This window comes from Dromaius novaehollandiae, chromosome 10, assembly GCF_036370855.1.
Source record: "Dromaius novaehollandiae isolate bDroNov1 chromosome 10, bDroNov1.hap1, whole genome shotgun sequence".
Lineage (NCBI taxonomy): Eukaryota > Metazoa > Chordata > Aves > Casuariiformes > Dromaiidae > Dromaius > Dromaius novaehollandiae.
In genome coordinates this window covers 11,468,286-11,493,963 of record NC_088107.1, presented here as the reverse complement: position 1 = coordinate 11,493,963, position 25,678 = coordinate 11,468,286, and the positions used below count along the sequence as shown (strand labels likewise).

The 25,678-nt window shown below is 40.4% G+C and overlaps 1 protein-coding gene across 3 annotated transcripts in view; it reads right to left on the bottom strand.

The window, feature by feature from the left end:
- Window positions 1–3,512: 3,512 nt before the first annotated feature.
- The window catches only part of BNC1 (basonuclin zinc finger protein 1), a 77,411-nt gene continuing 55,245 nt past the window's right edge, over window positions 3,513–25,678 (bottom strand). The window contains exons 1-5 of one of the 3 annotated variants that reach the window (XM_064517299.1): window positions 25,211–25,295; window positions 12,113–12,215; window positions 11,713–11,948; window positions 8,525–10,449; window positions 3,513–6,445 (exon numbers count right to left, since the gene is read on the bottom strand). In XM_064517299.1, the coding sequence (XP_064373369.1) occupies window positions 5,767–6,445; window positions 8,525–10,449; window positions 11,713–11,859 (2,751 nt within the window). In that variant the 5' untranslated portion in view covers window positions 11,860–11,948; window positions 12,113–12,215; window positions 25,211–25,295 and the 3' untranslated portion in view covers window positions 3,513–5,766. Of the gene's footprint in view, window positions 6,446–8,524; window positions 10,450–11,712; window positions 11,949–12,112; window positions 12,216–24,920; window positions 25,139–25,210; window positions 25,296–25,678 lie in introns of those variants that run through there. The other 2 variants (XM_026121340.2, XM_064517298.1) reach the window with 2 other exon arrangements.

Below are 25,678 nucleotides of genomic sequence, written 5' to 3'. Positions count from 1 at the left end.
CTTTCTTGCCCTTTCAAAATGCTGTATTTTGACCTGCTTCAGTAAGCTGGCAATTGCAAACCGGTACGAGCTGCCGACACGAGCCTACGTACTCACACGTGTCCACCACCTACCAGTCCTGATGCCAGTATTATGTGCCGTTTTACTGAATTCATGGCAAATGCTCCCAACTCATATTACCATAAATGAGAGTTGAATGAAGTTTAACATGAATAGGCAGCCCTACGCACATGCAGTTGTACTACGTATTGATCTGTGTGTGCACATTATCTATGCAGAGTGCATAAATATGCTGTCATTCCTATAAAACAGCAAATTCAGATAAGACTGAACTATGTTTCCGGAGGAGGGCTTGTATAATGACTATAATTAAAAACTAGTAATTTTGGAATTAAAATGAGAAGTTGGATTTACATCTTTTGTCTAGTCAGTTTTCCTGCAGTCTAAGCTGCTCAGTACAGACCTTAGCAATAATATATTACTTGAGACTCAATGATCCTGTTTTTTTAAAATTAGGAATCGAATACTGACCCATTCCAGTTTATTACTGTGACTGAATGAATTTGTTAGGACTAGCGGTTTCTGAATCTTGTATGGGTACAAAGAGGAGGTGAAAAAAACGAGAATGTTTCAATTCATGCTCCACAGTTACCTTACTGGTAGCAGGTATTATGGCTGTAGACTTGAAGGAGAAGGGCAGGCTGGGCTCCTGGACTGAAGAGAGGAGAAGTGCTGGTCTACGGTAGGAGTTTGCAGACAGGGAACAAGCAGGAAGCGTGTCACACCTCTTAAGGAGGTTATGATATAACTCACAGCCTACCAAGGTCAACAAGGAAGCTTCAAAAGTAGTGAACTCATTTCACTCATACCATCATACGACAGGAATGGCTTGGGCCCCTTCTAGGACATGGTGCCTCTAGGTCCTCCTTTTCAAGCAGCACATCAACATGCAACGGCTTACCCACAGAGGTAACCAAACTCTCCAAGCCAGCTCTGACAGTTTCCTGAACTTGCAGCTCTCAGTTAAGTGTACAGTCTTCAGTGACTGCCTCTAAAGCTACCCAAATTTGTAAACTTTGTAATAGTGGTATAGGTGGGAACTAAGAACAACGGTAATAGGAGGACACATTACAGAAGTCACTACATTGTGTGAGCAGAAACTAAAAAACAAGAAGATTAGTGACTGAAGATTTAAAGGATTGAAGCAAAGGACCAGCTCGCTCTTTAGCAGACATGGCTGGATTGGCCTTAATTTATTGCAAAGAAAAGGTTTAAAAAATTGCAGAAGGTTGCCAATATATGATACTACTTGCAATTTAACCTAATGGGAGTTTTGCTGAAGACTTTGGAAGGCGCAAGTTTGACAAACCCTTGTGCTGCTGCACACAGGAGTTGGAAGCAACTCCTCTGCTTACTAAACACATTCATCTGCAGGCAATAATGGCAGGTAATTCAGTCAGTTTTGCCAGCTTAGGATAGTAATAGCTATAGAAAAACAGTACAAATGGCTGCAGGTGTTTCTGTGAAGCTCTAACCTGCTGCAGAATTAGACGTTCTCAGCCGAGAGGGACTGTCCCTTAGCGACATTACTGTTACTCTTAGCCATTTACAAAACACTCCTGAGACCTGAAGGGTGCTCACCGGGAACCGAGCTGATAAGGTTGAGCTTAACAGGGTGATGTTTCAACAGCACATTTGCAAGTTAGCAGCTTCGCTAGTGCAAAAAGTGCCAAAGAGAGATGGGGTGGGGTGGGGGCAAGGGGAAATTAAAAGCCAGTCTACCATCAGAGACGTGCTGAAGTTACAGAGAAATCTCACTAAGCAGCAGACTGCTAAAAGAGAGACAGGTTTTTCAAAGTTTTTCAAGTAATTCGAAGCTGAATTGATCACACTGTATATACTTAATCCAACTTTCAGCCTTACCTTTTTATATACTGTCTTGCCCTCTGCTCCCCACAAATGGGAGAACCTGCAATAAATGCTGCTCTGAGCCAAACCTGTAGCTTGGCTTCCTCTGCAGAAACCCTTTGATCCAGCCTAGCCTTCCTCCTCTTATTGCATTGTTGTCTCCATCCCAATTCAGATTCAAACGCGCATTTCAGTTTTGAAATGAATACTCACTTGCAGGCTGAATGGGATCCTTATGGGCTGCACCTCCAGCTCGAAAGGTGTTTTTAGTTTAGCTGCATTGCTCAAACCTATGCCTACTCATTAGCCAGAAGCTGCCTATGAACCCTTTTCAAGGCGGGCCTGGCACCCCATTTAAATCCCTGGTCTAAGCTCAGCTTGGTTAGCTGTTTTTCAGGCTTCCCTATTCAGTGCGTGGCATCAGACAGGTATTTTCAGAACCGTTTCTCCACTCCACTGGTTTCACAGTGTGTAACTTCACTAAAGATTCATCAGAAACCACTGCCTCTGGTTTTGCCGCAGATCTTTTCACAGTACTTAGAAAACCGGAGCTACAAAACCAGATCCCTTACACTCAGTTCAAGATAGATTTTTGCAAATATTCCTTTAAGCACTGTGACATTCATTGTCCCAGAGCTATATACACTTGCTATCTACAAGTATTCAAAATACCTGTACTCTGAGAAACCTGGTGCTCAAGCGGCCAGACTGGCTACCCCGCAGTGTGCATCTGTGCCTTCTCCTTTGGAGTCACAGAAAGGTGGCAGGAGCTAGTTTTTGAGGCTGCTGTTTTCTAAGGAAAAAAAAAAACAAACAAAAAAAATGGAGCAACATACACGGGCAGCAAGGGTGGGCATGACCAGAGCCAGTTCAAATCTCATGTAAAGATTTGATCCTCCTACTGTACCTACTCGCAGCATCACAGATACAAACATCTCTGGGCTGAGCCTCAGCCAGTGGAAGCCCGATCAGCTTTCCCGACTTGCTGTGAAAAGCCTAAAAACGTAACGGTACTATTATTCTGAAGTGAGGTTACTTCCTCCAACATCTGTGGTGAATATGCGATACAGGCTATTATAAGCACCACACATTCAAAACTAACAGGAGATGTTAAGGCTCGGTCCAGCCACGTTGTGGTCATTAGGAGGAGGGAGCTACACAAATGCTTCATGAGATACATATGCTGTACTAGGGGTACTGAGGGCTTGGCCCGTCCCTCAAATCTCCCATCTTGCTCAGATTTTGGAGAAATAACAAACAACCCTTTCCAAAATATGAAGTACAAATAGGACCCCAAATGCCTAACTTTTAAAGAAATTCTCAATAACCAGGTATTTACCTCTGTTCACACTGATGACATTTGTATTAATGCCTCCCCTTGCCTACTGCACAAAGAAGAATCAATAAAATATCTGGCAACATTTATTACATTATTTCTAAAGGCTCACTAAAATAACTATACTTCCTTATTGTGGAATCACTTAGTACCATTGTCAAAACACAGTGTCCTCTAAACAGGGAATGTGTTTTCAGATTTTTTTTTTTAAATGAAACTGAAGAATAACAATTTTTTCAGTCACAAAAGCCTACTTTTTAAAATCAACTAGAGACATTAATATTTGTTTTTATTAACACATACAAAATTCTTAGGGTATACAAATTGTGTTGCCTTTTTGGACACAGTGAAAGCTAAATTAATGGGCATTACAGCATTAGTTTACAGTACACTGTTTCAAAAAACACCATTTATGATTAAACAAATAGGTTTATATATATATATATAAATATATATATATATAAGCTTGAAATAGCTGGATAACAAACCATTGATTTACACTATCAAAAGGCTGGGAGCAATAGTATCTCCTGTGATTGTGCCCTTAGCTTTCAAATCAGAATCTCCACTAATATGAGTTCCCACTTAAAAAAACAAAAACAAACACAACAACAAAAAAAGCCCCCAAGCCCGAAACACAAATCCCCAAAGCAATGGCACAGCTTTCCCCAGGCTAATAACTTTTCCTGACAGCTTCAAGCACAAATGGATTATTTTAAATATCACATAAACCTACTGTAAATTAAAAAAATAAGATTAATTTACACAATGCATGGAAACAATTTCTACTGAGCACAAACATTTACAACTGTGTCATGTTTTTTCCTTGCATAACCCATACTCACACACAAACCAGTTTTCAAAAGAATTAGTGAAATATTCAGTCCACTTTTGTTTCCTTTATACAATATGAAATGGCTACAATACCATAGGATATTTTAGAATAAGTTAAACATCAAGACATATGGCAATAGCATTGTACTATTCTTCCTACAGACGTACGAAATCCAGAAATTTGGTCTATTCTTATTCAGTCACAAAAATGAATAAAGACTAAGATCCAGTTATACTGGAAAGCTAGACTAGTTTAGAAACCACAAATACTGTAAGCGCTTTGGTATAATATGTACAGATTGTGCCGCCGATGTCATGCTTGCATACTACAACTGATAACTGGTTTCAACGGGTGAATTAAAAAAGCTGTAATTGTAAAACTTGCTTTAGCATTTCTTTTTCCATTTGGAAATGCTTTAGTCAAAGAAGATGCACCACAAGTACACACAGCATTTGTATGATGTGACTACAAATTAAATATTAAAGTGTTTTTTAAATACAATGCAAGACCAGTCTTTTAAGTGCATAGAACATAATGCAGAATACTGTTAATTACAGGGACAAGTACAAGGATTTTAAACATTTTAACAGATACTGAACAATGCTCTTATAAAAAACTCCAAAAGGTGTGAATCAGAATAAACATACTCTTATTGTTAAAGATCAACACGTTTTCCCCCCCACCAGTAAGAGAAACAATAACTGCTCAATTATGAAAGATATCTACTGCATCCATTTTATCTGTACCTCTCAAAGGCTTAGAATTGCACCTTCAAATGCTTTAGCTGTTTGTTTTTTGGCTTTTTTGCTATTTAAAAAAAAAAAACTTTTCCTGAAAGTGGAACTCAAAAAGTGCATTTTAATTAAGGGTTCATTTTCTTCCCTGTGTTTCATGGATGCATTTGCTGTGGTTCAGAAACAACCTTAGCTAAACCTATTCTTCCTCTCTATCACTACAATCTATCAGAATACCTCAGATTTAAATCAGGAAACCCTCTCAGTTAAGGAGACCTTCCTTTTGCAAAACAAATGGTTCTCAATTCTAATAAAGACAAAATACTGCAATATTTACTCACAAGAAATGCTAACTTAAAGAATAAAGACTGCAGAATTTTCAGAAATTTTGGACTATATGCAAAATCTTCCCAAATTTGTGTTTTATCTTTAGGCTTTCAGGACATAGTAAATTGCAAATATCACATTCACTTAATACTGCAAGTCACTTTTGGACTATGGTCTCAGGAATGAAATGGTAGCCCCAAAATTCTCAACCCAACCAGAGGAAACACATGCTAACCTTTACTCACGCCTTACACAACTCTGCTCATTTAGACATGTAAACACAAGGGATGATGGTTCTCATTTGAATTTCCTACTGTTGGCAAGTAACACTTTGCAGGTATCAGAAATACTTCAGTTAATGATGCCATATTTTCCCCATTTCAAAACTGCCTTCTTATCCTTACAGAAGTTTTGGCTATTTAAAGTCAAACCAAATAATTGCACAAAAACTATGGCACCAACCTTTGCTAAGTGAAACTTCTGGAGAGCACACACAGGAGAAAAGAATTTGACTGTGGTTGGCAAGTGGGCTAGAAGTCAAGTGAGTTTAAACAAAACTAATTTTAAGACATTCCTTAACTGAAATGATTAATAGTTAGCAGAAATAAACTCAGATCAGCATGATCTTACTGAAGGCTAGCTGGTGACCCAGCCAGACTTTTGTGCAGGTTCGGGTTTTGACTGTGCCTGTTCCGACTGCGAACAGATGAAAACATGGTGTTGCAGCCTGGGACTTTGCATTTGTGGAGCTGGCGGAGATGCACAGTTTTGTAATGAGCCCTGAAAGTTCCTTTATTACTGTAAGTTTTTTGGCATATGTGACAGGTTATTGGCAAACTGGAAGGCAAATTTGTAAAGTTTTGATTAGCTTTCTCAATTAAAGTACAGTCTTGGTAGAGTTCCTCATTGGGCATTAGGCTGGGTCCTTCACAGCTTTCATCACTATCATCCAAGGGCATGGTGCACACTTCACTTCCTCCATCAGAGTCCCAAGAATGAGCACTGCTCTCAGATTTAATGCTGGAAGTAGTGCTTAGATCCAGAACGGCTCCATCATTCAATGGATCGTATCCATAACTCTCAGAACAGGTTTCTCTAATTTTGCTCACTGGAAAAACCAAGCTGCCTGCTCTGTTTGTTCCTTTGAAGATTACAGAAGTATGTCCAACATGTTGTTTTAAAGAGACATCTTGACAAAACTCCTTAGCCATGTCTTTCAAGAGGTATGTTGCATTGAAATGGTTGTTGAATTCCAGTGTATCTTTAGTCAGAAGCTTATGATGAAGATTTAGGTTTGAACTATGTCTAGAAGAACAAAGACAAGCTTAGCAAGAAAGTGTTTTGCCTCACTGAAAAGTTGTTTCATAACGATCATTAACAAGGGAAAAAAATCAAAATTTAGTAGCATGCACGAACTGTATATTTCTAATTTGACCAACTGCCACAGTGGGAGTGCACACAGATGATTTCTACATATGACTGGGTGTCTGAACTTGCTCTCACTGGCAAATATTAGAAATAACTGCACAGAAATCAATGTCTCAGATTCTCTTCTGCGTTGTGGACAGCTGTCTGTTCCACTAAATTTAGGCTGGACCTGAAAGAGTTGGGGACGGATTAAAAACATTCTGTATGCTGAAGCGAGATCCAAGATTGGATTGGGGATGGGAGAAAATGAGAACCTTTTCCAGTGGACAAAGCAGGAAAGGACTGGCACCTGAGCCTGCAAAAAATACTGATGACTTCTTAAGTACTCTAACCATGTACCAGGATGCAGCTGTGCATAGCTTTTCCTTGAAAGGAATTTCCTTGAATGAAGGAATATTGCATTTTACAGAACCTGTAGTTTTCAAATGGGCATCCCTGGCTTAAATTTAAACCCACCAAAACAGAGGAAAACGCTGCCATTCATTCAATAATATCAATCAGCTCACTGAACTTCCAGACTCTGGCTAGAAGATGCAGTTCACTGCAAAACAGTGAAAACAGCCATTTCCCCCTTATTATCACCTAACTCAGTTTCATCCAAACTATGGACTATTCAAAATGGCACAGAAATATTTTGCACCTGTAGTCACAGCACTCTGTGTTTAACTCTAGAGGCTTCTGCAAAGTTGTTCTAAATACCTACTGTTTTGCTCAAGCCTTGGGAGGAATGTTCTTGTGGAACGGTTTTTATGCCCCCTCTCCTTTTTTTTTTTTCTTCAGTAAACCATCTCCCAAAAGCACCTATGTTAAAAGTTAACTAAATATACTGGTGTGGGAAGGAATCTGTGGCATGTGAAGGCAAATCTTAGTGCTGGCCGCCTTTCCTGTGGCGCAGATCACAATTACAGGGGAGAGGAATTCACATCTGGGAAGATGCAGGCAGCAGGTCAGGGTACGAAGCCCCGCCAGCCGCAGCTGAATCTGCGCATCTCAGATGCGGCGGCCAGTCCTCGCGGATTGGCTCGTCCTCCCCCTGGACTGCATCAGCTGGCTCCAGTACTCCCAGCAGATCACAGACAATCTAAACCTTGTGTCACTCCGAACCACTATCCAGGCCTGCTTTCTGCAGCCGAGCTCTGCTCTAACACTGTTACAGGAGTCTTCGCAAACTCACAAGACTGACTCGCGCTTTAACGGGTCTGCTGTACGCCACTTATCAATTAACATACGTAACTGATGGTCTCCAAGCTGCAGATCTTGTTTCTCAGCCCGCGTGCATAATAGGCTGAAATCAAGTGATTTACAGCAATGCAAGACTGCAGTAACAGTGAAATGAATCAAGCTCATAGCATAATTTAGGAATTAGTATGTGCTCTCATTATTAAAGCACTACCAAGGTGAATATACAACAGATAGCATTAGTTCAGCTAGCACTGTGCAATGTCAATTCTGTACTGACACAAGGTAATCTTACTTTTCTTATGGACTTTTTCCTATCAGTCTGTTCAAAATCTTTGAGTAAAGCAAGGACAAAGGTGAGTAAAGATTTCCTGAACTGATCTAATTGCTTTTTCATTAAAGAAAACTGCAAACATTAAAATACACATGGAAAGTACATATTAAACATATAAGTCCCCACATGCATCTGCTGAAAAATTGCTGAATTCATACCCTTGTGGCTTCCCCTTTATGTTCTAAAGTATTCTTTCAACGATTGCAGTCTTCATTAGTTATGAAATTTTCATGGCTTTATTTAATACCTTGTAGTCTAGTGGAAAGGAAATGTTTCTTTCAATGGCTTTTCATTTCATGAATGTTCTGATAAGTTATCGTACCTGTTATACGAGGATACACAGAAAATCTTGCAGGCTCCATTCCTCAAACACTCATTTTAATTTCAAATTAGGCTCCACTGTGATGGTAAAATAAATACAATTTTGTTTATAATTTTCTTACCTGTCTCGACTTCTACGAGAAGGGAAAGCAGCATTACAGCCCTCAACTGTGCAAATATGCATTTCTTTCAGATGTACATTTTTAAAATGCATTTTTACACTGTAAGGGTTTTTAAAAGTCTTCTTACAGATGTCACAATGAAAGCGGCTTTCTTCCTTCTGAATCCCTAGTGCATGTTGACTGACATGATCCATATCTTTAGTCTCTTCAAAACAAGGAATGGCAGCACCCCTGTTTGACAAAGTGCTGAAAAAGCCCCCGGTCAGCAAGTGGTGTTGCAATTCAGGGCAGTCATTTTTAGGCATCTTGCGCTTTGACTGCTCTTTAATATACAGGGGGGGTTCAGTCATTGGTTTTATAACATCATTGTGGTGGTGTTTTGGATCTTCATATATAATTTCATGGGAAACTATTTTTAATGGTTGGTTTTCTTCTGGTTTAACCTCTTTCCCACAGTGATGCAATTCATTCTCAGAGACATCCTTGATGTATTTGTTATCTGGAGCAAAGACAGATTCAAAATACTTTGGGCCCTCTACCCCAGAGAGAGATTTCCATGAATTACCTGAATGGGGGTGCTTTTCCACCCTGTCGGTCACCCGCTTCTCTATCTTATGCTCACAGGTCTCAAGCTCTCCATCGCTTACCACTTGCAGACGTGTATCATCTTCGGAGCTGGCGACATCACTACTTTCATTAGGTGTCTCAACAGCTTCTTTCTCTATCTTAATGGGCATACTGGATTTACGAGATTTCTTCTTGGGTAGCATGTCAAATGGCAATTCATTTGAAATGAGCTGCTCTGGTATTGAGGAAGAAACAAGAGGCAGAGAAGGAAGAGTACCTGGAGTATTAGCAAGCTCAGCTGGTGTGACTGGACTGCGATAGAAAGGAAGAACAGGCTGTACTGTCTTTAAGTTTGGAAAGAGAACACCATTCTGTCCAATACTAGGGAAACCAGCTTGGCCCTTTGAATCTGTACAAGAGCTGCCATAGCTGGTAATAGTTCTGCTATCTGGAGTTAAAATTGTAAATTCTGTCCTTTTACTATCTCCAGGTCCAGCAATGGTCAAACCATTTCTCAGATCTTTATCCCTGTTATTTCTGTTCATCGGCATATGGAGTCTGGGGTTAGGATTTGCACTATGACGATTTCGACTACGCAGAGAACTAAATACCATATTGCAGCCCTCAATTGTGCATTTGTGCTTTATCTTCAGATGAACAGCATTATAATGTATTTTCAAAGTACCTTTGTCATAAAATGTCTTTTCACATGCAGTGCAGAAAACACGCCCTTTCCTTGGCCCTGCGCCATTTTTTTCAACAGATTTCATTTTGTTTTCTGGAGATAGCGCTGTCATTTCAAGCTTTGCTGCTGTATTATGTGAACTGGAATCACTTAAAAGGGCATCATCTTCTGTTTTAGTGGTGACATCTGGACCATTTATGCTTCTCTCATTTTCAACTTGAAATGGTGCAGAACTAGAAGTTAAGAAGCTGCTTTCAGAAAATGGTATCTGAACATCTTGTTTAATTTCACTGCTATGGTCTTGACCTTGCTCAATCAAATGTCTTTCTGGTGGTGAACCTATCAAAGGTGGAGGCACTGGACTGAAAAACTGAAACGGCAGCATGAAAGCCATGTTATTTACAATATTCTCAAAGGGATGAATGTTGGTGGGACTCATTTTGTCCAAGGAAGCAGAAAAGTTAGGACTGTGTTGATTGCAGCTTTCTATGAATGCCCTAATATCCAAATTAGTTGTTGGTGGTATTATAATTGATTGTCCTTCTTTCTCCTGAATTGCCATCAACTCTACAATGGACTTAGTTTCTCCAAAACGAAGAAACTGCTGCAAAGTAGCCAGTTCTTCTTCATTGGTCATGATGCTCCAGTGATCCAGCACCTTTCCTGAAGCATCCTAAAGCAAAAATATTCAAATGAGTGAGACATTAGTTAAGGCAAACAAACAAAACCCAATCCTCCCCAAGCCCATTTTTTCCCCAGGGACTAGAAATTCTTCTCTAGGTAAATTATAAAATTATTCTATTTAATGATAGATTAATGGCAATTCTGTTATATTTTCTTCCAAATTTTACCGTATTGGTAAAACTAACAGTAATACTTTCCATTAAATTATTTTTTTCCACAGAAATTAAGACACATGTCATTTGAACAACAGTTACTACCATGTAAGTACAGACAGCAGAGATGGAGCAATCAGACCAAGATTTAGCTCCTCATTTAAGTCAAGTATTCTTTCATTGTAAGTTTAATAATCTTCCAAGCAACTAAGATCAGAGAACAAATGAACCTGTATTGATCTATTGCCAGTGTTCACAGAGCACAGCTGTAATTACACTAGAGTGTTGGAGTTCTTTCAAACTCTAGCTATGCCTAACTTTTCCCAATAACTACAATAAATATTTTATCACAGAACATGTATTTGATGGCCTACTGAGATTTTTCACAGTGCATGTAAGAGTTTCTAAGATGATGAAGAACGTAACATTATAAATTTTTCATGTGGTAGAGGTTCAAGGTAATTGATTCCATATTTTTAATCCTAACACTAAAAAGCAAGATTATCAAGACCATTAAATATTGATTTGTGTCATAATGTAAGATCATAATGTTACTTTACATAAAAGGTAACTTCCACTATAGCAAGAACTAGCATCAGTGTAAGCACATGGGGCCAGATTCATCCTTGATGTAGCTCCAGTAAGGTCAGTAGCACTGCACCAGAGATATATTGTCCCTGGTGTTTAAAATGATGGCAAGTTTATTTGTCAATGTATTATTCTGCCGTATAAAGGTAAACTCACTGCTTAAATAATACTTTGAGCAAATTCTGAAGCCTTTACTCAGATACATTCCCAGTAACTTTTTCTTTTTATCTTGGTTTACCCATGCTGTTAGATTTGAGCAAAGTAGTAAGATTTCAGTTAATGAAATATGAATAAAAAAAGAGCAATGACCAAAAATCCACCCTTTCTTTTCTGGCACTATACTTGTACGTACAAGTCTATCACTGACTTTCAGTCGTACCACACTGTTAATACTTCTTTCAGAATTCCCTGTTCAATTCCATTGTGGACCACTGATATGATTAAACTAAAAAACATTGAGATACTACGTAACTACCATTTTTATGTTTAAAAGAAATCCCTTAATTCAATACCTGTAGCACATATCCACGTATATAATCCTGTAGTGTCCAATCCAGAGCATGGAGAATTTGTATCACCTCTTCTTGCTTCAGGACACTGAAAAGCCGATCCAGCAGGATTTTAAGGCGCACAGGAATGGCTTGGGTTCCATACAGCATGAGGCTACTGATGTCAAAGACAACATTGGATTGAACTATTTCTACCTGGCTTGTTGGATAGAGGTTGGGAATCCTTAATTTGCTCAGGGCTGAAAATAAAATTACAAAGAAAAAATAAGCATGAGTAACAAGAGTTATATAAAACTGAATGTAAAATAAAATGCGGAAAAAAACAACAACAACAACAAAAAAACCATGCTACAGTGAGAAAGATCCTTAAAGGTCTTAAATAGACTGTAAGAAGAATTATTACCATGTGCTACCCATCCATGCCGGCACTGGTCACATTGTCGCTGATTTATTTTCCCAGGTTTGAAACACTGACAACTACAGCTCACCAGAGTGCATCGGATAGCCTGCAAATCAATAAAAAAGATGATAGGTAATGTGTAAGCACCCTTTAGAGTGCGCAGATTATCCACATACAATATAAATACGAAATACACATGAAGATGATCAAGATAACATACCAACACCTACTTATCGCTGTGCAATGGAAGTGATCCAGGCAAAACCTGAGCTGTGCAGGTCAGCAAGACCACCTCTGCTCTAAAGAGAAGCAGTCACCAGCTAGAGCACCGCAATAGCAGGGAAGCAAAATACTTAATGACATGCTTAGCAACACTTCTGTGGATATATTTAGGTGGAAGCACCTTTATAACAATAACAAACTGTTCTTGTGCATTCACCTAAGCTATGAGCCTTGGGTAAGCATCACTTTTTTTCAGGAAGGCTTGAAAACAAACATATACAGATAAAAGTCCCATTGTCTGAAGTTTTGCTGGAACTATTTACTGCAATATAAGGAGTTCTGATGAGCAACATATTAGCTCCACGCTGATTAAAGTCATCCCTCACACACTGCAGTATCCACACAGACCGTAAGTGCCTAGCAAAGATACGGAATTTCACTAACTCTTCACGCTAACAGAGCAGTTCATCAAAAATTACTCCAATTCCTCAAAGACTACAGTAGTCACACTTTGTAAGGGAAATGTCTGAAAGATTATAGGCAAAACAGAACATGAGCCAGACCAGCAACCAGTTGTACAGTTCAATTTGTGCATCACTTTACTTCCACCAAGGTCATCTATAATGCAAATCAAATTAGTATTCAGATATGCCTAATCAACAGGGTAATACAAACTTGCTTCCCGGAATACACGCTTTCCTCTGTGTGCGCCCATCTGCTGCAGAAGGCAGACAGACAACTTTGAGGTCCTAGTTAAAGCTCCAGAGGGATTGCTATAGAGCAAAGCATTTGTATGATTCTGTATTACTTAGATCCGATACTGAGAATAGTTTTTACATAAATGGAATATTTATTAAGGATGGGAAAGTGAAGAAATTAATGTGCAGAAAACCTGCACTAGAATACAAATAGAATTAGATTATGTGACATAACATATGCCTGCATTTTTCTGTTTTTAAAATAAAATGGTATTAAAGTACAGAGAAGCAAGTATGAAGGCAAAGATGGAAGCAGAGAACTACTGGGGTGATGTGCTCCCAAAATTCAGAACTACAACCTGAGAAAACCAGAATAGTAAGAGATTTAAAAAACTTCCTTATCTCTTGTTAAGAATATTCTGATTTTGTTTTCATACTAAATACTGACCTTTTATAAAACTAGGAAAAAATAATTTTATATACGAAGAGTTAAAATATATATACTCTTGCTCTCCATCTCAAACTCCAAACCCAGCTATATAATGGCACTGGACTGAGCTTCTGTTTCAGTCCTCGTCAGAATGACATTCTAGGGAGCTAAAAGCCACCCAATATGTACAACTGAAAAGTTCAAGGATTATCAAGATATTTTCTGGGCCCCTCTAAGAGTGCCTTTGAACAAGCAAGGGAACCAGTTTTCCTTTAGCATGTAAAAATTCAAATAAAATTGGACTTGAACATAAACACGCCTCCTTCATCTTCAGTTCCTTCACGAGTCCTACACTTGAGCAAACACCTAAAGACAAATGTCAGCCATTTACATGGAGCTTCTCGTTTCACATTTGATATCTCTTTTCTTGAAACCCAGTCCTGCAGAACCCCAAGTCTCAGTTATTCAAGTTACTAACGTTCAAAACCGTTGCAAGCCTGGGTCCTTCTCTGGATGGTCTCCCTCAGCCAGCTGCTGGCTTACCAAGGAGCCAGCTTGCATGCCCATCTCCAAACTGCACCGACTAGATGCCGAGATGCATCTTTATTTGAACGACTGGAGCAAGTGACAACAAGGCTCCTGAAACCACTGAATCACTTTGCCTTTAGTCCTTTAAAGGAGCCATTGCAAAATGCCGAATTCTTGAGAAAAGCTCTGTGTTCCCCCTAAAGTCATAAAACACCTCAGACCACTACACAATGCCAACTGCTTCACTTTAATGAAGGATATATTTTCACTTAGATGCTAAAATCCGTTAATATAATGGTAGAAAGACATAAATTTCTTATGGAAAGATTGGGAAAAAAAAAAAAGGTGTATTTGGCTGATGATTCATTTATGTCACAGGATATCAAACTACAATGCTGTTCAATTCTTCTACCTCTGTACATATATATTATTCTGTGACTTGCACAGACTGAGCCCTTCCACGGGCTATTCTGCTAGGTCCAGCGAGCTACAGCTGCACGCCATGAATGCATCCCTTGCACTCTCTCTCCAGAAAACATTACAAGAGACTTTCTTTTTCTGCAAGAAGTAACAGAAATATATACAATAAAAAAAGCTGTCACTATGATAAGTTAATTGAGATTTCACAAATTTTTCATTCCTTCTCCTCTGGACATGTTCCACAAACCACTAGCCTTTAAAACTGTTTTTTGTTCTTATCATATGTAGCTAGACAAGAAAGACATACTGCACTTAACTTTGCGCTTCGTAGCTTTGTGCAGATCTCTCTTGGGTATGATATACGTGTTTATTTTGTCTTCCTGTATGCTTGGAAGATTCTACATGCAAAAAATACAAAGAGCAGAAGGGGGGGGCATTTTGTTTTATATGTATGAAAGTGGCAATTAGAAAGAGAGTATAGTTCCACTTCTATTCTAAATATGGAATTAAAAAAAAAAAACCCAAATCAATACATCATTGCTTGTGGAAACCAGTCTTAGATGTGGTTCGCTTGTACACAGCTGACATATCAAAGGCATACCTTCGAATCAGGTATCTGTCGATGACTTTTAAAAAACTACTTTTAAGAATCCCTGAGAAGAAACAAATGTGATTTTCAAGTTGGTAGCATTTCCCTTCATTTGTGAGTATCAGATTTTATGTTCCCTAAAACTTTTCTAGCAACACTTGCATTAATATAGCAACAGAACATATATAATATGGCAAATTGACTTTTAAAATAATTGGCAACTCACAATTTAAAGTCTTCATTCATTGTTCAATCTAAAAAGGAAGCTGTGAAAGGTGTGTTTTGATTCTCTCCCAAATGAACTTATATCAGAGTTTAATGACCAGAAATTTAGCAAAAATTCATGAGAGTAATAAGCTTATCAATTGTGTATTAAACCTGCTATCCTTAATATGCCTGTTCCAGGGCATTGTAATTATATCGAGTTCTTTAATGTGGTTTATTATCCCCCAAAGTAGCAAGTACACATGATTTCATTTAGCAGAACAAAAGGTGTAACTTTCTATATTTTATATATGTGAAGCTTCAAAATTCTAATTAAAGGATTGGAAATGAGGATGGAAATTAAAGTGGAAAAAATTTTTAAGTGCAATCCTTTCACTCAGGTCTAATATTTTGTTTCATTTTCCAGAAACATAGAGCAGATGTTTAAAAAAAAAAAATCCTGTGCTATCAAGGAGCTTGTCATTGCTTCCCAGCCACTCTCTCCCTCACAAATGGGTCTTTCCAAATCCATTACCAGCAACACTTTCTTCTTCTTCTTCTTCTTCTTTTTTTTTTTTTTCCTGAATAGAGTTGAAAACGCTGATCAAAATTTGCCGGGGTTTTCCCAGCATAACTGTGACAGCCTGAACCTGGGATTTTTCATAAAGAGGATGCTTCATTACAGGAGAGATACAGATTAACCATTAAACTGGCCACTGAAAAATATCCACCACTCATCACTGAAAAAGCAATCTTAACGCCTGAAAGTCACGACTGCTGACTTATTTTTGCGCCAGAGATTGCCGTGGTCGCGATCACGCTTCAGAGGCTGCTGACCATTTCTTTCCAACAAACTCTCAGCTTCCACAGCGGAAGGAGGCACCAGCTAACGGGACAAGCTCGTCCGGACTCTCGGCGCGCAACCGGGCCTCGCTTCGGGACGTAAGCTCGGGATCGTCTAGCCGCTTCTGAGGCCTCGAGACATCTACGCTCACCTTGCAACAGGCTAACGACAGGCTTAAGGCAAGCAAAGTATACATACAACATATGGACAACATACTGTGATTACATCAAGAGGCAGAGGAGTAACTGTATCAAGTCTCATTCAAAGTTAAGTGGAAGCTAGTTTGACAGCACTTCAGCTCGGGAAACAGAATTTTAAAAGTCAATAAATACTGAAGATCCTGTCAGGACTGGGTAAGAGATCTCTGCTCGGGCCAGAACGCACATCTGCCTTCTGCACGCAGCGAGGGAAAGGCAAGAGCAGGCCTCGCGTCACCCTGGTGCCACTCAGCATCCGTCACGCACAGGTCGGCACCTGGACTCGCTTCCCTCAGCCAGGAAACTGCCCTTTTTTATTTTATTTTTTTTATGCCTACTATCATCGCCTGAAGAGCCTCGCTATTTTGCTATGCAGCTTACTAACAAAACGGTGCCATTGAGAAGCGTTACAGGAACATCTCTTGCAGCCAGGAATGAGAAAGTCCTATCAGTTTAAAATGTAAGTTTGGAGGAGGAGAGGAAAGAGGAGTTATAAGAACAAAAATGTTTGAGAAAAGCTTTCATTACACGAGATGCAGCAGGCACTGCTTTTCATGCCCTCTGTTGAGGGTTTCCAGCAGCTAGCCGCAGGTGCATCTCACCTTCCTTCCCCACCAAAATGAATCCCACTAAATACACGTGACCCTCCAAGATATGAGCACGGGGCACATACCCTACAGGGAAGAACTGGGACGTGCCACATTTCTGCAGAAGAGACTTTCTGTGGCTCCACTGCAAGAACCTCGTGGAGGAAGAGGCAAGGTTCAACCGTGGACAGAACAGATCACTTTGCAAAATATTATAGTTTCTTTTGCCCACCAATCAGCTAAAACACAAAAACTTTTTTCTTTTTTTTTCTTTTTTTAAGTTTTCCTACAGTACAGGTAGTAATTTTTAATCACATTTTTAAAAAAGTTCATAGAAATGGAGCATCTTTTTTGGTTTTTAGTAATAAAACTAAACATAGAAGATATATTTGGTTATTAGGAAATATTTTCTTGCATGCACCTTGTAAAAGATTCACAGCATTAAGGGATGGACGTATTCACCATTTCTTAAAAAGCACAGTCTGCATGCTAAATCAAAGGCCAAATGCAAATCTCTGCATCTTTCAGCGAAGAAAATTCTAATTATACATGAGGGCAAAGTTGGTTTCCTGTCCAATTTGTTTTCTTCTCTGTTGTCACTGTTATCCACTGAGTTTCTTACAGTTGCAGAGTTTAGACATATCTCCAGCAGCCAGTTATATTAGATCACTTGTGCATTTGAATCCTTTGAACAATGTCTGAAATCAGAAACAAATAAACTTGATACCTATATTAACCATCTCTTCGGCAATGCTATACTTCTCCATACCACATTTTTGCCATTTCTGCCAGGAATATATTCCACTACTAAATAAATCTGTCTGTCATGTTGTTATGATTTAAAACAAGTTCTCAATCCACATTTTGTCCATCTTGCTTTCACTGTCCTAGCACCTAGCTGTGCCTACCTGCACCATACCAGTAATACTAATTCCCTTCAGAGCTCATACGCATCCACAGAGCTCTGCCCTGGCCACTCTACAGCGCACGCTTAGCCCTGGCGATGAACCCCCCTAAGCGCTTACTGCAGGTTTTGCTACTTCTTGAGCTCCCTGCAGTCCATTAGAACTATAACGTGTTCCAGTATATCCCAACTACAACCGCAAAGGATGGTGGACTACTAATGCAACATATCATGCAAGTTCATGAAGTCAGAGCTGACTTGTACATGTTGAAGACTTAGCCCCATAATTAAGCCTAATTATATCTGTTAGGGTTTAGATTAAGCATCTCATGTCTCTACTGCTCCTTGGATGTTTTAACCTGTTCTGAGTTTAGGTCACCTACAAAGCCTGTCTGCCTTCAACACGACATTAAGAGGGCCCCTGCAAGACCTCCAAGGTAGGGCTGTGGGCCGTTTTCTTCTTCCTGAAGATCACTGCAAAGAGCAAACGGGATGGCTGGCGGACGGGCGGCATACGGGAACCCGTCACTGCAAGGGAGCAGAGCTGGGGGGACACGCAAGGAAGGGGCTAAGGATGACACTCACCAAGTGCACTTAACTGCACTTAATATTCCCACAGAAACAAACCCAGTCAGACCTCCATGAAGCCACCCCGCAGCTCCTCGAGTCAGGTACGCGTGCTGGCACAGCCTGGCAGCCTGGCATCGAGGCCAGTTTGAGAGTCACCCGTACAAAGCAGGCTGGGCCCGAGGTGCAACCTGCACCCATCCACCCACTGTGCTGTCAGTTCTCCCACCACGTGCTTACGGATCTCAGCTGGGTTCAGGTCAGAGCCGTACAGGCACCCTATATGTTGATAAACAGACATACCACTGATATTATAAACCCACCGCCTTAAATCCTTGAAATAAAAGGTTTTTCCATTCATAGTATATTCATGCAAGTGGATTTGGTTGCTGCAAGTTCTGTATTTTTATACCAGAGCTTAAAATTACTTAAGACTAAAAGAAATAAATCAATAAAGTTATTACTAATGAGGGAGAGGTCCTCATAGGATTTCTAATTATATCAGACTGAATGCTGCACACACTATTTCCACAGTCTAATCTCACAAAAAGTACTCTTTACAAAGTAACAGCTGCCATTAATACAGTTATTTAATGAATATAATAGCAACAAACATTTATCATGAGGAGCAAACAAGCTTCGCATTTAGCTGTAACTAGAAAACACAGTTTGATATTTTGTGTATCTGCAGCTTTCAGTTAAATAGAGAAAAAATCTATACGGATGCTACAGAGTCAACAGCACTGACCAACCAGCCCCAACCCTCTCCATTAACAAACATGTTTACATACTAGTTTTAGATGATTCATTTGGCAAACTGCTTATTAGTAAAATAATTTAGCAAAATTCTTGTCTCCTGTGTAAGAGACGAACCATGACAGAGATGGGACAGGCGGAGATGGGCCACAACTTGCCTCTTAGATCCAACTACACACCAAGCTACGCTCATAACTGAGCTCCTACATCCACGACCGTGTTCCTCCACTGGCTTTCATACACGCTGAACACGCACCACGCTCAGGAGGTACAAAAACCTTTGAAAAATCCAGACCGAGGCCAAACATGAATTTAGGAGTTGAATTTAATGCCTGTTGTGCTGAAAATTTTGGCTAGCGCTGATACCACTAAATTCCCACTTAAATGTTCTCTGTGGGAGATTGCGTTATGACTTTTACTCCTAAAAAAATACGAAGGCCACAAGTTTGAATACATTTTCTAGACAAGACCACAGCATATATCCCATTAATTATCTGGATCCTTTGTGTATATATGCAACTGTATATCACGCTGTTCATTTGGGGTCAGACACCAAAACCTGACCTCATTTTAAACAGTCACAGCCTGAGAATACAAGTAAACAGAATATTTACAACCCAAATTCTTCAGCAAATGACACTGCCACGTTACCTTCGCCCTTGGTGGGGCTGAACGCAGCAAACTTTGGTCTAGAATTTGACCAAATCTCTCTCTTGCGGGTGCAGGCAAGCACCTGGAGCTGAAAATAACTGTCCTTGTAGTAATTAGCTAAAACACGGCCAAGAATACCCCAGTGCATCCAGTGTAAAAGTGAGGGGGGGGGTTGCGAGTGAAAAAGCTCAGCAAGATGGACTTGACCTGAGCTAATATCTTCATGTGATGGCACCACTCAGTCAAACCAACTCCGTTTGAAGACTCTAAAGACAGTTACAGCCGGCTGCTCAATTACGGGCCAACAGTCCCCACGTCGTCACCTTGCTAAAACGCTCTGCTAACGGAGAACCGTCCCGCAAGCAAGCGGCCGCGCGAGGAGCGCAGCCCGCACGGGCTTGGCGGCTGCCCGAGGCAGCGCCGGGGGTCTCGGCCGCGCGCCGGGGCACGGCGGGGAGAGGCAGCACGCGACAAGGCCGAGCTGCAATCACCGCATACCTCGCGGGATGGAAATCACTCCTCCTGCATGTCACTTACCCTAAAGGGCCCCTTAGGGCAGCTCTTGTTAATGGCACTGTCAAAATAATTACAGAGAGACAAGAGCGTGCGTGTGCGCGCTCACACACACGGCTGCTCTTCAAACAAAAAGCGCTGGTCAGTAAAACCTAGTTTTGTTGTTCAACAACATGCTTGTAGATACCTCGGCTTACACGGCAATTAATCTCCCTCGTTAACAACAGGTGTGTGCTGACAGACAGCTTGGGCCAACTAGGAAACGCATTCAGACCCCCTTTTCTTTCAGCATTCAATTAGGGAAAGAAAACAAATATAAACTGAGGAATGAAAAACGTCACGCTTATCTTAGTTATTTACCTTTGATTCCGAAATAAACCGCAAACACGGCACGGCGCAGCCACCCTGCTCCGCACAGCTCAGACACCCTTACGTTTGCCTCAGTATTACCTATCACGAGAGCTGAAAGAGCCTCCTCTCTAACAAGTTTGCAGGGAAAACTGTTCATATTAGTGCATTTCAAAAATGAGTAAGATTGCCGCACGCTGGTGAGAAAAACTGCTCCAGCTTTGGGAGTCAGAACAAGTCACTAAGCAGAAGCGGTGTGAAAGCTGTTAGGATAAAACGCTAGATGTTACTTTATGTAATAAATAAATAGCATACATACTATTTACCCACACTGACATGTCATGCATACCATATCAAACACCGAAACTACAGATCTATCCAGGAACTGAAGTTTAATTAAATATTTCACTCCAAGCCCTACATTAATATAAAATAAATGTTACCAACATAAATGCACAGGTATCAGAGAAATGAAGAATAGCAGCATACATGAACTGCAAGCCCTGTAAGCTGCAAGCCTGCAAACCCTTTAAAGCATGCCTTTAGCTGTTTACCTAGTTCACAAAATGTTATGTATGTGCAATGTGGGTGAGTTAATGTTTCAAAGATAATCCTAACTTTTTCAGCTCCTCACACCACTGTTTAAATCTTAAAGCCCTAAAATGTGCATGCTTAAGTTTCTCCTTTTTTCCTGTTACAGACAGAAGACAGAGATTAAAGAATAAAAGAAAAATAACAGCAATCTGAAATATTTAGTTACACATTTTTGTTCAATGCAATTTCATAAATTTAAAAACCCAAACAGTATTTGCACACATGCGCATGATACTATCTATGGTGCTACAGAGTTATGCAATATTTTACGCAACAGTGTAGCTCCATTGGTAATTTCACAATTTAAGTTAGTACTCCTTTTTATTGAACACAGGTAAGGAAATTTTAAATGGCTTTCTGACATCAGTTTAAATAGCTACCTTCAAATGAACAAAATAACTGTTTCTCACTGGTAATTAGCTATATTTGAAACTTGAAGTCAAAAGTTTTTGTTTTTTTTCTAAGCTGCCTGTTTAAAGAAAGCATCTTCCCATGATTTTGCAGTGTGGAATGAAAATGTAGTTGTTCTTTATTCTAAAACAACTACAGTCTATTAGAGGTTCTCTTTTCCACATTCCTCCAATAATATTTGTTTCTGGACTGAGTCTGACTATTCAAATTTCAGTCCCTAAAAGGATTTTTTAGATAGTTACTATCAATAAAATAATAACTAAAGAAACCCAAAATCAAAAAACAGAAGAAATGCAATGACACTTGCTTTAAAACTTCAGCTACTAGGACAAAACCTGCTGGCTGCAGAGCACAAACTGCGAGTCCCTGCATCGCTGAGGCCAAGAAGGGCAGCAGATGACCCAGTGGGCCAAAACAACAGTTCTTCTTCCCTGCATTTGCTGGATGTTTGCTGGAATAACAACTTCAAGATCCAGTCCTAAATTTCAGTTCAAACCTGCATGGCCAGGTTTGAAACAATGCTTACCACATGCCAGCTCATGCAAAAAGTGTTTTTAAAACGTATGTATGTGTAGCAAAAAGCATATTCTAAAATAAAAAAAAAAGTTCAGTTCTTATCAGAGACATTTTTAATGTTGTAGTAATGACGTCCTTTTTACTGAAAACAAACTAAATCAGTGGATTATAGGACTGGAAGCAGAATGACATGCTCAATGCTGTACCAACAGATTTTTTAACAACATTATGAACAGGCACAGAAGCAGGAAGCCAAGACATTTCGTAACAAAAGGCCAAACCCTGACGTAGCCGAAGTCAGCAGAATTTCACCTCAACTACAGTGAGCCCATAAAGTAGCCCAAAATTTGGACTACTTTCTCCTCTTTCTGGGCAGCGTTAGCTCTCCCGCAGGTTTGGGTACGGTTGCAGACACCATCCCTTCCAGGGTCCTGCATAGGTTGTAGGTGGTTCACTAGTATAAGGAATTAAGAGAACTATTACTTTTTAAAATCAATCAAGCAAAAAGCCTTACACTAAAGTATAACAAATAGGTATTTCCGATACGTAAGATTAGTTACTTTTTACCTCTGTCCACCTATTGTTAAAATAAAAATCTCTGTAAGCTGCAACTGCTGAGAACTCCAGAGATTAATTCAAACAGAAATGCCTAATTATATCCCTTATAAAGAACACGTATTAGCATTACACACCTTATGGTAAATAGACCTAACATAATCTACACGATATGTTCTTTGAAAGTCAGTATTTTTATTTCATTTCAGTAAAAGGAAAAAAACAGAAAGGTATTCTTCAGTGTATATATTACTTTCATCACCAGAACAAAGAAAACCAACACACATTGTTATTAGTATTTAAAAATAACGCTGGTCCTACTTTAGCCCATGACCGAAGTGAAGTGAGGCTCCGCACCTCACATTCCTTGAGCATTAAGAGCTGTGCCACAATTTCAGTATTTTAAAACCAACGTACAGAAACGGAGAGTCTTGCCTAACATAACGCTTACATATTTTTCTGCAAACTGCAGTAAACAGAACTGTACTTTCAAAGAGGATGTTAAAAATAGAAACATATGATCTTTTCCCACCTAGAATTGTATCCTTACAATTAAAGACTATTAGCTGGCATCCCTTTTAACCGTCAAACTCAGACAGTGGCAGCTCTATAGCCACAAAGAGAAGCAGTAAATGAGAAGAACATGTTACTACACTGCATTTGAGAAAGTTTGGCTCCAAGCTATGCACTGATTAATATCAGATCTCCTTCTTTACTTGCCTCTTGACAATCTTGTCACATCTGGCTGACAAATCCTTACAAGCTTATCCAAACCAAGGCAGCCCAGATCATGCTCCGGGAGTAGCTCGGAGGAAGCGGCAACACCAGCCATGCACTGATGTGCCATCATGAAACTAATGAAGCTGACTTCACTTGCAGTCGGCAGGAACACGAAGAAACACAACATGCCTCCAGGTTTTGCAACACAGCGCAGAGTTAGCTCACCAAAAGATAAGACAAACAATCAGCTCCCGAGGTTCAAGAAGCCAAGTAGTTACATGCATTACAAAAAAAAAAAAATATATAGAGAAAAATTACTTGAACAGCAATCTCAACTAAATGAGCACTCCAAAGTCTAACTTCAGATCGGATGGAAAATCGACTGCTAAATGCCTTTCCAGCAATGGTTTGTTGTAAAATAAAAACACCACCACTGCGTTTCATTTCTCTCCCACATCCCCCAAATATCACACTGTTGCCTGCCTCCCCCAATTATTCAAACCAGAAAACACAAAAAAGGAAAAAAAGACAAGGGGGGGGGGAATATTGTCACTTATTAGCTATAGGATTTTACAGAAGGATAAACCACAGTCCGTATCATTAGCCCTCCCCCTGGGTTAGCGATGTGCCGTCTCCTCATTTTTAAAGCAAGTATTCGTTACAGAGGACTAGGAGTATCTGGCCAATTAATAAACTAGAAAGTAGAATACTGCATCTTAAACACATCTAACAAAACCTCATTATGTGTAAGCTGACAATTAAACCATGTTTATTTTTCTTTATGATGGAAAAAAATCAAAATAAATCAAATAACAGCCTTAAATTCTGATGCATTTCAACTCTTAATTAGCTCAATTAAAAAACAAGTAGAGAAAAACCCATACACACACACACACTCACACTCTCTTTCTCCCCCTGAACTGAAACACAAACAGACTGATCCTAAGGAAAGCATTACTGGCCTTATTTTCTGGACGCTAAATACTCAGCAATAAATTGTATATAAAGGGCATACATAAGACTCCACTGTAGTGGTAATTCCTAAGGAACTTCACAGTGAAATTACACTGTTGTCCGCTCTCCAGTGCATTTACACGTCACAATAATGATAATGTATCTGCTTAAAGCACTTGACTCGGAACACATTTGAGTCACAAATCACAGATCTTATTGCTATTAATGTATATTCAGGACTTGTACAATTAAACATTGTCAAGTATTTATGATTTACATGGTGCTGCTTCAATGGGAAAACAGTCATACAAGTGATGGCTCTGCCCGCTGTAATCAGCTTACAGTTCTGCGTTACTTGCTGCGGAAAGTCATACAGCTGTTTACGGTGCGCAGCAGAGAGAAGCAGCATGTTGCACCGAAACTCGCTGCCCACTTCCAGGCTCCCTCAGCAGCGCAGAGGGCACTGCCCCAGCCTTCGTCCCCGCTGTTCACCGTCCCCGCGGCACCGCCACGACAATTTCCCCACTCCACAGCGCGCGGCCGCCAGCAAAAGTTGCGCGGTAAGAACACACGCGCACGCAGGAGCGCAGAGAACTTCCTTACCTCAGACATCCTCACTGCGCCGAGGTTTCCAGCGCTACGAAACACTTTCCCATTCCCTCGGCGAGTGCCCACAGAAGTCCTGCACAGCCGCCCGCCCGCCCGCCCGCGCGCCACGGCACAGCCACCGCGCACCTCCAGCTCTGATGCACGCGCGGGCTGCGCGCAGGGCAGGGAGGCGGGATCCTCCCCCTCGGTGCCCAGTCGCGCGGCGCGGCCCCCGGCGCCCGGCGCGCGCTCCCCGGCGTGGGGCAGTCCCTGCGCCGCGGCCCGGCGCGGGGCGCGACACCCACCTTTCACAGGGGCTGATCAAAAGGCGGCGCGGAGGCGGGGGGCGCTCCGAGCTCCCACCTCGGCTCCGGCAGCCCGAGTGCGGCACTAAATCAAGGCAGCTGACCTAAGGCCTATTGCAGCCTTCCCCCCAAGAATGTGCAACTGTCTGCAAACTGCCTGTGAGCTATTTACGATTAAAAATAGTTATTTTAGCACCTGAGTGTTGTTTCTCGAATCGCAGCTGCTGATTTTTTTTTTTCTTTTTAACATTTGCAGGCCTTAAGGGTTCACTGAGTGGGGTGTGTATTTTTTTTCTTTTTTTAAGTTAATACACTTCCCCCATCAACTTCATTTCGAGTTAGGGCTGAATTTTATTTCTTTTCATGAAGTTGAAGCTTCCTATTAACAAAAGGACAGGTCATAAAGACAGGCGAAGAATTACTTTCCGGTAATTGGGCCAAAATCTGTTTTCAGTTATTCAGGTGTTA